The sequence below is a fragment of the Oncorhynchus masou genome, chromosome 32 (assembly GCF_036934945.1).
Source record: "Oncorhynchus masou masou isolate Uvic2021 chromosome 32, UVic_Omas_1.1, whole genome shotgun sequence".
Taxonomy (NCBI): domain Eukaryota; kingdom Metazoa; phylum Chordata; class Actinopteri; order Salmoniformes; family Salmonidae; genus Oncorhynchus; species Oncorhynchus masou.
In genome coordinates, this window is record NC_088243.1 from 81,543,742 (window position 1) to 81,557,008 (window position 13,267).

Here is a 13,267-nt window from a genome sequence, read left to right on the forward strand (position 1 = left end):
GGGCTGTGAATTGGTGGTAGATAGTGAATAATGTGAATGTGAATGGTGCAGGTTTAGGGTTAGCTTTAGAGGTAGTGCTGTATGTGGCTGTCTGTGGGTTTATGTGAATGGTCTGTGGTTGGGGGCTCGGGAAAACCCAGAATGCACCCCATCGTGCTGTTATTTCCCTCTTCACTTTCTACAGGGGGAATTCTGAGACAGGGTTGGTGTGTGTGTGGGAGAGAGAAGGAGAGAGAGAAAGGGGGAGAGAGAGAAAAAAGAGAGAGGGAGTGGGAGAGAGAGATCATGTGCTCATATTTCCAGAGGAATGCATAAGGAGGAGGTAGGGGGAGTGCTTTCCTCTCCTCTTTTCCTCTCCTCCTCCTCCCTTGCTTTGTTGTTACTGTCTGCAGTTGCGTTGTTGTAGGTCTGAACAGGGCAGAACACAGGCCAACAATGGGGCCAGATACAACGACATCTCTTCTTCCTTTGTTTTCATTCTATTGTCTTTATTGTGTTGGATTTTGACTGACACCGTTACTTTAACACAGGGGAGGTTAGAGAATGATGAGGGCATGTGTCTCCTCTCATCTCCTCTCGCCTCCTCTCGCCTCCTCTCGTCTCCTCTCGTCTCCTCTCGTCTCCTTTCGCCTCCTCTCGTCTCCTCTCCTCTCGTCTCCTCTCCTCTCGTCTCCTCTCCTCTCGTCTCCTCTCCTCTCGCCTCCTCTCGTCTCCTCTCATCTCCTCTCCTCTTGCCTCCTCTCGTCTCCTCTCCTCTCCTCTCACCTCCTCTCGTCTCCTCTCGTCTCCTCTCGCCTCCTCTCGTCTCCTCTCCTCTTGTCTCCTCTCCTCTCGTCTCCTCTCCTCTCGTCTCCTCTCCTCTCGTCTCCTCTCCTCTCGCCTCCTCTCGTCTCCTCTCCTCTCATCTCCTCTCGTCTCGTCTCCTCTCCTCTCGCCTCCTCTCGTCTCCTCTCGTCTCCTCTCGTCTCCTCTCGTCTCCTCTCGTCTCCAGGGTTGTTTAGTGATAGAGTGAGACAGAGACAGAGTCCCAGCCTGTTAGTATAGCTCCTGGTCAGGTCTGTAGCAGGGCTTGCTGCTTGCCAAGAGGCGGACTTTTAAAAGGGACTAAACACTAATTGCTGACCCTTTTCTTTTATGCTACTTCTCTTCCATCTGCACAGTGCTTCACAACTCAGCCAGATACTCACTACCACACTGTTAACAAAGACCGGAGATAGACAGATAGGGAGAGAGAAAGAGAGCCAGAGAAAGAGGGGGAGAGAGACAGAGACAGAGAAAGAGGGGGAGAGAGAGAGAGATACAGAGAAAGAGACACACACACACACACACACACACACACACACACACACACACACACACACACACACACACACACACACACACACACACACACACACACACACACACACACACACACACACACACACACACACACACTCCTCCTCTCCTCTCCTCTCCTCTCCTCTCCTCTCCTCTCGTCTCCTCTTGCCTCCTCTCGTCTCCTCTCGTCTCCTCTCGTCTCCTCTCGTCTCCTCTCCTCTCGCCTCCTCTCGTCTCCTCTCATCTCCTCTCCTCTTGCGTCCGTCCGTCCGCCCGTCCATCCGTCCGTCCGTCCGATGAGATAGCAAAAGCTCAGGTTGCCCAGCCAGGCGGTGATACAATCTTCGGCAAAATCATTCGCAAGGAGATTCCTGCAAAAATATTATTTGAAGATAACCCACCCATCTCTTTCTTTGCCCGGCGTGCCCGTCTGCAGCCGTCCCGCGCCAGCCTTACCAAGAGCACAGCTTTGGGGGAAAGAAACCCCTGTGCCTACTATGTGGCCTTCACATTTTTTCGGTTTTCACATCTCTTGGTTTTTCCGTCCGTCCGTCCGTCCGTCCGTCCGTCCAGGTTAGAGTTTTGAGTCCAGGTTAGTGTTTTGAGGACTTTTAATGTTGTTTCCAATGATCAGTTGTTTGGAACACATGGAACACAGTGTGCATGTGTGTGAAAGAATGAATGAATGAAAGAGAGAAAATTATAGAAAGAGAGAGGGGGCAGGGAGAGGGAGGGGGTAGTGTTGGTCAGCCACAAAGCCTCATGTTGCTATGGTAACTTGTTTATGCCTCACTGGTGCATCTTGTAGATCAAATTAGCGACTGATGGAGTCCTTGTCTGGGTTGGGGCGACAGACACACACACACACACACACACACACACACACACACACACACACACACACACACACACACACACACACACACACACACACACACACACACACACACACACACACACACACACACACACACACAGACAGACAGACACACACACCCACCCTGTTCTCACTCTCTGAATGAATGCCCCCCTAAGCAGAGAGCAGACAATAACAGGGGAGTACCGGCCCATTGCCTCACCCCTTTCGGATCTGTCTGTGTTTGTGTGTGTTCATGCGTGTGTACCAATCCCCTCTCTGATCCCTCCTTCCAATCGGCATTCTCTATCATCTTATCACATTAACACAGAGTCCATTCTGATCATTATATCATCTCATCACATTAACACAGAGTTCATTTCCTGTCATTATAACATCTCATCATATTAACACAGAGTTCATTTCCTGTCATTTTAACATCTCATTTAGCATTGATCCTTTCTATTCCTCCTTTATTCCTCCCACTCCTAGTACATGGAGACATCTGGTAATGCCTCTATCCAAATTGAATAGGAATGAAGGCTGGGAATCTCTCTCATCTCTCTCTCTCTCTCTCTCTGTTTCTCTCTCTGACAGTGAGTCGTTTAGCAGTCTAATGAGCTGAGTGATGATAGTTGTAGATAAGGTGGCCGGGAGTCCAAACTCTGAGAGAGAGAGAGATGGTGGGGGGAGAGAGAGAAGGTGGGAGGGGAGAGAGAGAGGGTGGGAGGGAGAGAGAGGGGGTGGGAGGAGAGAGAGGGTGGTGGGGAGAGGTTGGGAGGGGAGAGAGAGAGGGTGGGGGGGGAGAGGAAATAGGACGGTGGACAGAGAGAGAGTGTGGACAGAGAGAGAGAGGGTGGACAGAGAGAGAGGGTGGACAGAGAGAGAGGGTGGACAGAGAGAGAGGGTGGACAGAGAGAGAGAGGGTGGACAGAGAGAGAGAGGGTGGACAGAGAGAGAGGGTGGACAGAGAGAGAGAGGGTGGACAGAGAGAGAGAGGGTGGACAGAGGGAGAGAGGGTGGACAGAGAGAGAGAGGGTGGACAGAGGGAGAGGGTGGACAGAGAGAGAGGGTGGACAGAGGGAGAGAGGGTGGACAGAGAGAGAGGGTGGACAGAGAGAGAGAGGGTGGACAGAGAGAGAGAGGGTGGACAGAGGGAGTGAGGGTAGACAGAGAGAGAGAGAGAGGGTGGACAGAGAGAGAGAGGGTGGACAGAGAGAGAGAGGGTGGACAGAGAGAGAGAGGGTGGACAGAGAGAGAGAGAGAGAGAGAGAGAGGTGGACAGAGAGAGAGAGAGGGTGGGGAGAGAGAGAGAGAGGGTGGACAGAGAGAGATATAGGGTGGACAGAGAGAGAGAGGGTGGACAGAACGAGAGGGTGGACAGAGAGAGAGAGGGTGGACAGAGAGAGAGAGGGAGGGGAGAGAGAGAGGGTGGGGGAGAGAGGAAAGAGGACGGTGGACAGAGAGAGAGAGGCTGGACAGAGAGAGAGGGTGGACAGAGAGAGAGGCTGGACAGAGAGAGAGGGTGGACAGAGAGAGAGAGGGTGCCAGGTGAGTGAAAGAGGGGGGAAGAGAGAGAGAGAGGGGGGAGAGGGCGGGAGGGAGAGGGGTGAGAGAGAGATAGAGGGTGGACAGAGAGAGAGGGTGGACAGAGAGAGAAAGGGTGCCAGGTGAGTGAAAGAGTGGGGAAGAGAGAGTGTGAGACAGAGAGATAGAGGGTGGGAGTGGAGAGAAAGGGTGGGGGAGAGAGAGAGGGAGGGGAGAGAGAGAGGGGGAGAGAGAGGGAGGGGAGAGAGAAAGAGGGGAGAGAGAGAGAGAGGGGGAGAGAGGGGGTGGGGTGAGAGAGAAAGCCTTCCTGTATCCCTGATGTCCTGCTAAACCATAAGGGATCAGTAAGAAAAACAAACGTTTGTCGCTCCTCTAAATCCTCCCCCAAATCTGTTGCCATGGTCAGATCTCATCTGTTGATATTCCCGGTACTGCCCGTGACCACACACACACAGTGGTGTATAAGGCTGTCTGGGTTAATTGGCTGGTTAACTGGGACAGTAGCGAGTACTGAACCCTGTTGACATTTTAAACTAGAGTCCAGAACAATGGTTCTGCCTGTCTGTCTCCCTGTCTTCCTGTCTGTCTGCCTGTCTTCCTGTCCATCTTGGGTCAGGTCAATGAACTCAAACCCACAGTGAGGGTCCTGACTGTGACTGTGTTCCTATTCCCTTTGTAGGGCATTACTTTTGACCAGATACCTATGGGCCGTTCTGGCCCCGAAAGGGCTTGCTTGTCCAGGGCTTCCTTGCACTGCATTCGGAAAGTATTCAGACCCCTTCACTTTTTCCACATTTTGTTACTTTACAGCCTTATTCTAAAATGGATTGCATTTACATTTTTCTCCTCATCAATATACACACAATACCCCATAATGACAAGTGAAAAGTATCATTTTTTGTGTGCAAATTTATTAACAATAAAAAACTTAAATATCTTACTTACATATGTATTCCAACCCTTTGCTATGAGACTCAAAATTGAGCTCAGGTGCATCCATTGATCATCCTTGAGATGCTTCTACAACTTGATGGGAGTCCACCTGTGTTGAATTCAATTGATTGGACATGATTTGGAATGGCACACACCTGTCTATATAAGGTCCCACAGTTGACAGTCCATGTCAGAGCAAAAACCAAGCCGTGAGGTCAAAGGAATTGTTCATAGATCTCCGAGACAGCATTGTGTTGAGGGCCAGATCTGTAGAAGGATACCAAAGCATTTCTGCAGCATTGAAAGTCCCCAAGAACACAGTGTCCTCCATCATTCTTAAATTGAAGAAGTTTGGAACCCCCAACACTTTTCCTAGAGCTGGCCGCCCGGCCAAACTGAGCAGTCGGGAGAGAAGGGCCTTGGTCAGTGAGGTGACCAAGAACCCGATGGTCACTCTGACAGAGCTCCAGAGTTCCTCTGTGAAGATGGGAGAACCTTCCAGAAGGACAACCATCTCTGCAGCAATCCACCAATCAAGCCTTCATGGTAGAGTGGCCAGAAGGAAGCCACCCCTCAGTAAAAGGCACATGACAGCCTGCTTAGAGTTTGCCAAAAGGCACCAAAAGGACTCTCAGACCATGAGAAACAAGATTGAACTCTTTGACCTGAATGCCAAGCGTCACGTCTGGAGGAAGCCAGGCACCGCTCATCACCTGGCCAATACAATCCCTATGGTGAACCATGGTGGTCATGCTCTGGGGATGTTTTTCAACGGCAGGGACTGGGAGTCTAGTCAGGGTTGAATGAACGGAGCAAAGTACAGAGAGATCCTTGATGAGAACTTGCTCCAGAGCGCTCAGGACCTCAGACTGGGGTGAAGGTTCACCTTCTAACAGGACAATGATCCTAAGCACACAGCTAAGACAATGCAGGAATGGCTTCGGGACAAGTCTCTGAATGTCCTTGAGTGGCCCAGCCAGAACCCGGACTTGAACCCGATCGAACATCTCTGGAGAGACCTGAAAATAGCTGTGCGGCAACGCTCCCCAACTAACCTGACAGAACTTGAGAGGATTTGCAGAGAAGAATGGGTGAAACTCCCCAAATTTTATTTATTTATTTTACCTTAATTTTACTAGGCAAGTCAGTTAAGAACAAATTCTTATTTTCAATGACGGCCTAGGAACAGTGGGTTAACTGCCTGTTCAGGGGCAGAACGACAGATTTGTACCTTGTCAGCTCGGGGGATTCGAACTTGCTCTAACCACTAGGCTACCCTGCAAATACAGGTGTACCAAGCTTGTAGCATCATACTAAAGAAGACTAGAGGCTGTAATTGCTGCCAATGGTGCTTCAACAAAGTACTGAGTGAAAGGTCTGAATGCTTCTGTAAATGTCATATTTCAGTTACATTTTTTTGTAAATTTGCACAAAAAAAAAATCTAAAAACCTGTTTTGCTTTGTCATTATGGGGTATTGAGTGTAGTTTAATGAATATAAAAAAACTATTTAATACACTTTAGAATAAGGCTGTAAAGTAACAAAATGTGGAAAAAGTGAAGGGGTCTGAATACTTTTCGAATGCACTGTACTTACTTATATAGTGAATAGGGTGCCATTTTGGAGTTAGTCTACATCAGTCCAGACCATGTACTCTTCTCCTCCCCTCAGGTTCCTGTCAGGTAGAGGGGTGGTCATCTACCCAGATATCGGGGACAAGCTGGACATTATCTGCCCCAAGGCTGAGCCAGGACGAGACTATGAGTTCTATAAGCTGTACCTGGTCAGGAGAGAGCAGGTGGAGGGGTGCAGCACGGTCATGGACCCCAACGTACTGGTCAACTGTAACAAGCCAGAGAAGGACATCAAGTTCACCATCAAGTTCCAGGAGTTTAGTCCCAACTATATGGGCCTGGAGTTTAAGAAGAATATGAATTACTACATCACATGTGAGTACTGAATCAATCTGAATAAATTTTTTTTGAATTGTCTTCTGACAGTTTATATCATCACACATGAGTGCAGAATAAGGTTTGTAGTTGCAGTTGTATATGTTGTTGAAACCACTGACCTCCGAACCCAGACTGACGATGTGCTAGCAGCTAAAACGTTTGTTCCACTCTTATTGACTGTAAATAATGAAAGAGTGCTGACCCTCCACAATGCATCAAATAGGTTCTGTTTCATCACGCTTGATGAAGCTTGATGAAGCCGGGTGAGTGGGCCCAGGGAGTGGTGTTTCCTAAACCAGTTATTTGTCCCCGGTGATGGTTGTGGTGTAAAGTGGAGCCCGAGTAAATCTGTTATATAAAGACAGTTTAGTTTGTCTGAGCTGATAACTGACCCAACGTAGAGAGATGAGGACCGTCAACAAGAGCCAAGAGCAGGAGACTGGTCTAACTTAAGGTGTCATAAAACATATATATATATCTTCATAATATTGCACACCCTCCCCCCTCATAAAATTACCTAAAAAAATCATATTTACCAACAGAAATAACAATAACTGTAGCAACCCTGCGTTGATAAATGTGGATAGTGACACCTTTCCCAGAATAAAGCTCCCTCACACACAGTTACACACAATAGGGACATTTATTCCCAGTGAGGTGGATTTGTTTTTTCTGTCCACACATTCCATCCCTCTTGTCCACTTGGAGATAGACTGAGGAGGCTCTGACCTGCCCCCTAGCAACCTCCCTAGCAACCCTTGGGTTTCCTGGTAGCAGAGGTCACTGGGAGTTTAGGATCCCGTAGTCTCTCTGGTATCATCAGGGGATGGGTGGAGTGAGCTACAGGGAGGTTTACATCTCACAGGCAGAGGAATTGAAGTAGCCTAATCACATTAAAACATTGTGACTGGTTGTTTATGCCACACATTGAAAAGGTCACACATTTTAAAAGTTCAATGACAAATATGTCGGCTATATTGAAGCGTTAGGTTAGAGGTCGAGGATCAGAACAGAGGCACAACGCGCTCTAAGCTTTCCTGAATAACTGGGCCTGCTGGGAGCAGAGGCTTATGGACACACTATATAGGACGACTTGGGAGAATGATGCATCAGTTTTAAAATAAAAATACAGACAGACTATCCTGTACTGTGCCTTTCTAGACCTTATGATCTGCCGAGTCAACTGATTCAAATGATGTGAATGAAACATTCAAATAACAGGGCTTTTGCGCCAATATTCAAATTACATTTTCACTGCAGTTTACAGCCTAGAGTTTTAATGAAAACGGCAATATTCATTTCATTGTGGTGTTGTAGACGAGTCTAGGTAGGATAATTGTATTGTCGCCAAGGCCATACAAATGTATTAATTTATTAACTGATGTAAGCAAGCAACAATTTTTCAAATCATAATTAAAAAAATTAAATAAAAGTAGTACACCTTGTAATATACTAAACAATCTTTGACATTAGCGACGTCCCCAAGAGATGTCAGCCTTTCGGTACTCCCACTTCTGACACCAATGTAGAAAACGTCAGGACAAGGAGGTAAAACCAGGTCACTAGCGTGAAATGGAAACACTGTATGCATCGTGCCAACAGGGTAAACCCTCTTGGTAGGAATTATATCATGGCTCATATAGCGAGAACTGTGAGTGTATAATGGTTTAGGAATGACAGTCACAGGGACCAGGCTTTGAGTCCCAGTCAGGGTAAACCCTCTTGGTAGGAATTATATCATGGCTCATATAGCGAGAACTGTGAGTGTATAATGGTTTGGGAATGACAGTCACAGGGACCAGGCTTTGAGTCCCAGTCAGGCTTTGAGTCCCAGTCAGGCTTTGAGTCCCAGTCAGGCTTTGAGTCCCAGTCAGGCTTTGAGTCCCAGTCAGGCTTTGAGTCCCAGTCAGGGTTTGAGTCCCAGTCAGGCTTTGAGTCCCAGTCAGGCTTTGAGTCCCAGTCAGGCTTTGAGTCCCAGTCAGGCTTTGAGTCCCAGTCAGGGTAAACCCTCTAATCCACTATATTGGTGTCAGGTGTTATAGAGTTTTAGTCACAGTACATTGTTGTTCGATTCGCTGTGTTTCTGTCAGATTTCTGAACTTTACATGTGATGGCAGAGTATGATAAACAAATGTCACCCGATTGGTACAAATCATAATGACATCATTCTGCCAGGAAGGCTTGCTTTGCAGTCAACATTTAACTGGGAAGGTTTTGGGGGGAAAACATCAGCATGCATCACATATTTTATAGAGCTGAAAGGCTATATATCTTACATTTAGAAGTGTTTACTTGAGGCTGACTAGCATCTATTGAGTTGCAATGTCCCATTTATTGAATGTCTAAATCAACTTAAAGTATCTACAAAATGAGCAGCGACACTATTTGCAGCGACACTATTTGAAAGGAAGGCGACAGCTAAATTGTTTACTTTTATTGTTTGTGATTCACAAATTATTATTTTGATTCCCAACTACTACAATGGTGAACCACATCATTCAGTTAGTCAAAAATACTTGGCCTCTCTGCTGCACCTGGCCTCTCCCCTGCCTATCACCTGGCCTCTCCTCTGCCTATTACCTGGCCTCTCCTCTGCCAATCACCTGGCCTCTCTCCTGCCTATTACCTGGCCTCTCCCCTGCCTATCACCTGGCTTCTCACCTGTCTATTACCTGGCCTCTCCTCTGCCTATTACCTGGCCTCTCCTCTGCCAATCACCTGGCCTCTCTCCTGCCTATTACCTGGCCTCTCCCCTGCCTATCACCTGGCTTCTCTCCTGCCTATTACCTGGCCTCTCCTCTGCCTATTACCTGGCCTCTCCTCTGCCTATTACCTGGCCTCTACCCTGCCTGCCACCTGGCCTCTCTGCTGCACCTGGCCTCTACCCTGCCAATCACCTGGCCTCTCCCCTGCCAATCACCTGGCCTCTCCCCTGCCTATTACCTGGCCTCTCCTCTGCCTATTACCTGGCCTCTCCTCTGCCTATTACCTGGCCTCTACCCTGCCTGCCACCTGGCCTCTCTGCTGCACCTGGCCTCTACCCTGCCAATCACCTGGCCTCTCCCCTGCCAATCACCTGGCCTCTCCCCTGCCTATTACCTGGCCTCTCCTCTGCCTATTACCTGGCCTCTCCTCTGCCTATTACCTGGCCTCTCCCCTGTCTACCACCTGGCCTTTCCCCTGTCTATTACCTGGCCTCTCCCCTGTCTATTACCTGGCCTCTCCTCTGCCTATTACCTGGCCTCTCCCCTGTCTACCACCTGGCCTTTCCCCTGTCTATTACCTGGCCTTTCCCCTGTCTATTACCTGGCCTCTCCTCTGCCTATTACCTGGCCTTTCCCCTGTCTACCACCTGGCCTTTCCCCTGTCTACCACCTGGCCTTTCCCCTGTCTACCACCTGGCCTCTCCTCTGCCTATTACCTGGCCTTTCCCCTGTCTACCACCTGGCCTTTCCCCTGTCTACCACCTGGCCTTTCCCCTGTCTATTACCTGGCCTTTCCTCTGCCTATTACCTGGCCTTTCCCCTGTCTACCACCTGGCCTTTCCCCTGTCTACCACCTGGCCTTTCCCCTGTCTATTACCTGGCCTCTCCTCTGCCTATTACCTGGCCTCTACGCTGCCTGCCACCTGGTCTCTCTGCTGCACCTGGCCTCTCCTCTGCCAATCACCTGGCCTCTCTCCTGCCTATTACCTGGCCTCTCCTCTGCCTATTACCTGGCCTCTCTCCTGCCTATTACCTGGCCTCTCCTCTGCCTATTACCTGGCCTCTCTCCTGCCTATCACCTGGCCTCTCTCCTGCCTATCACCTGGCCTCTCTCCTGCCTACCACCTGGCCTCTCTCCTGCCTACCACCTGGTCTCTCTCCTGCCTATCACCTGGCCTCTCTCCTGCCTACCACCTGGCCTCTCTCCTGCCTATCACCTGGCCTCTCTCCTGCCTACACCTGGCCTCTCTCCTGCCTACCACCTGGCCTCTCTCCTGCCTATCACCTGGCCTCTCTCCTGCCTATCACCTGGCCTCTCTCCTGCCTATCACCTGGCCTCTCTCCTGCCTACCACCTGGCCTCTCTCCTGCCTACCACCTGGCTTCTCCCCTGCCTATCACCTGGCCTCTCCCCTGCCTATCACCTGGCCTCTCCCCTGTCTATTACCTGGCCTCTCCCCTGCCTACCACCTGGCCTCTCCTCTGCCTATTACCTGGCTTCTCTGCTTCACCTGGCCTCTGCCCTGCCTATCGCCTGGCCTCTCTGCTGCACCTGGCCATTCCTCTGCCTATCACCTGGCCACTCCCCTGCCTATCATCTGGCCTCTCCACTGCACCTGGCCTCTCCACTGCACCTAGCCTATCCACTGCACCTAGCCTCTCCACTGCACCTGGCTTCTCCGCTGCACCTGGCCTCTCCGCTGCACCTGGCCTCTCCGCTGCACCTGGCCTCTCCACTGCACCTAGCCTATCCACTGCACCTAGCCTATCCACTGCACCTAGCCTCTCCACTGCACCTGGCTTCTCCACTGCACCTGGCTTCTCCACTGCACCTAGCCTCTCCACTGCACCTAGCCTCTCCACTGCACCTGGCTTCTCCGCTGCACCTGGCCTCTCCGCTGCACCTGGCCTCTACTCTGTACCTGGCCTCTCCTCTGCCCACACCTGGCCTCTCCACTGCACCTGGCCTCTCCTCTGTACCTGGCCTCTCCTCTGTACCTGGCCTCTCCGCTGCACCTGGCCTCTCCAATGTACCTGGTCTCTCCTCTGCTCACACCTGGCCTCTCCTCTGTACCTGGCATCTCCACTGCACCTGGCCTCTCCAATGTACCTGGCCTCTCCTCTGCCCACACCTGGCCTCTCCTCTGTACCTGGCCTCTCCAATGTACCTGGCCTCTCCTCTGCCCACACCTGGCCTCTCCTCTGTACCTGGCATCTCCACTGCACCTGGCCTCTCCTCTGTACCTGGTCTCTCCTCTGTACCTGGCCTCTCCAATGTACCTGGTCTCTCCTCTGCCCACACCTGGCCTCTCCTCTGTACCTGGCCTCTCCCCTCACCTGGGCTCTCCTCTGTCCACCACTTGGCCTCTCCAATGTACTTGGTCTCTCCTCTGCCCATCACTTGGCCTCTCCGCTGCACCTGGCCTCTCCTCTGTACCTGGCCTCTCCTCTGTACCTGGCCTCTCCTCTGCACCTGGCCTCTCCACTGCACCTGGCCTCTCCTCTGTACCTGGCCTCTCCACTACACCTGGCCTCTCCTCTGTACCTGGTCTCTCCACTGCACCTGGCTTCTCCGCTGCACCTGGCCTCTCTGCTGCACCTGGCCTCTCCTCTGTACCTGGCCTCTCCGCTGCACCTGGCCTCTCTGCTGCACCTGGCCTCTCTTCTGTACCTGGCCTCTCCACTGCACCTGGCCTCTCCAATGTAACTGGACTCTCCTCTGCCCACACCTGGCCTCTCCTCTGTACCTGGCCTCTCCACTGCACCTGGCCTCTCCTCTCTACCTGGCCTCTCCTCTGTACCTGGTCTCTCCTCTGTCCACCACTTGGCCTCTCCAATGTACTTGGTCTCTCCTCTGCCCATCACTTGGCCTCTCCTCTGTACCTGGCCTCTCCTCTGTACCTGGCCTCTCCTCTGTACCTGGCCTCTCCTCTGCACCTGGCCTCTCCACTGCACCTGGCCTCTCCTCTGTACCTGGCCTCTCTACTACACCTGGCCTCTCCTCTGTACCTGGCTTCACCTCTGTACCTGGCCTCTCTACTACACCTGGTCTCTCCACTGCACCTGGCTTCACCTCTGTACCTGGCCTCTCCACTACACCTGGTCTCTGCTGCACCTGGCCTCTCTTCTGTACCTGGCCTCTCCACTGCACCTGGCCTCTCCAATGTACCTGGACTCTCCTCTGCCCACACCTGGCCTCTCCTCTGTACCTGGCCTCTCCACTGCACCTGGCCTCTCCTCTGTACCTGGCCTCTCCATTGTACCTGGCCTCTCCTCTGCCCATCACTTGGCCTCTCCAATGTACCTGGCCTCTCCTCTGCCCACACCTGGCCTCTCCTCTGTACCTGGCCTCTCCTCTGTACCTGGCCTCTCCATTGTACCTGGCCTCTCCTCTGCCCATGACTTGGCCTCTCCAATGTACCTGGCCTCTCCTCTGCCCACACCTGGCCTCTCCTCTGTACCTGGCCTTTCCTCTGTACCTGGCCTCTCCATTGTACCTGGCCTCTCCACTGCCCATCACTTGGCCTCTCCAATGTACCTGGCCTCTCCTCTGCCCACACCTGGCCTCTCCTCTGTACCTGGCCTCTCCTCTGTACCTGGCCTCTCCAATGTACCTGGCCTCTCCTCTGCCCACACCTGGCCTCTCCTCTGTACCTGGCATCTCCACTGCACCTGGTCTCTCCTCTGTACCTGGCCTCTCCAATGTACCTGGTCTCTCCTCTGCCCACACCTGGCCTCTCCTCTGTACCTGGCCTCTCCCCTCACCTGGGCTCTCCTCTGTCCACCACTTGGCCTCTCCAATGTACTTGGTCTCTCCTCTGCCCATCACTTGGCCTCTCCGCTGCACCTGGCCTCTCCTCTGTACCTGGCCTCTCCTCTGTACCTGGCCTCTCCTCTGCACCTGGCCTCTCCACTGCACCTGGCCTCTCCTCTTTACCTGGCCTCTCCACTACA

General features: G+C 51.7%; 1 protein-coding gene across 1 annotated transcript in view; it reads left to right on the plus strand.

Moving 5' to 3' along the window:
• The window catches only part of LOC135526681 (ephrin-B1-like), a 147,768-nt gene that overhangs the window by 69,284 nt on the left and 65,217 nt on the right, over nucleotides 1-13,267 (plus strand). Inside the window, exon 2 of the mRNA XM_064955235.1 lies at nucleotides 6,329-6,606. Coding sequence (XP_064811307.1) covers nucleotides 6,329-6,606 — 278 coding nt within the window. The remainder of the gene's footprint in view (nucleotides 1-6,328; nucleotides 6,607-13,267) is intronic.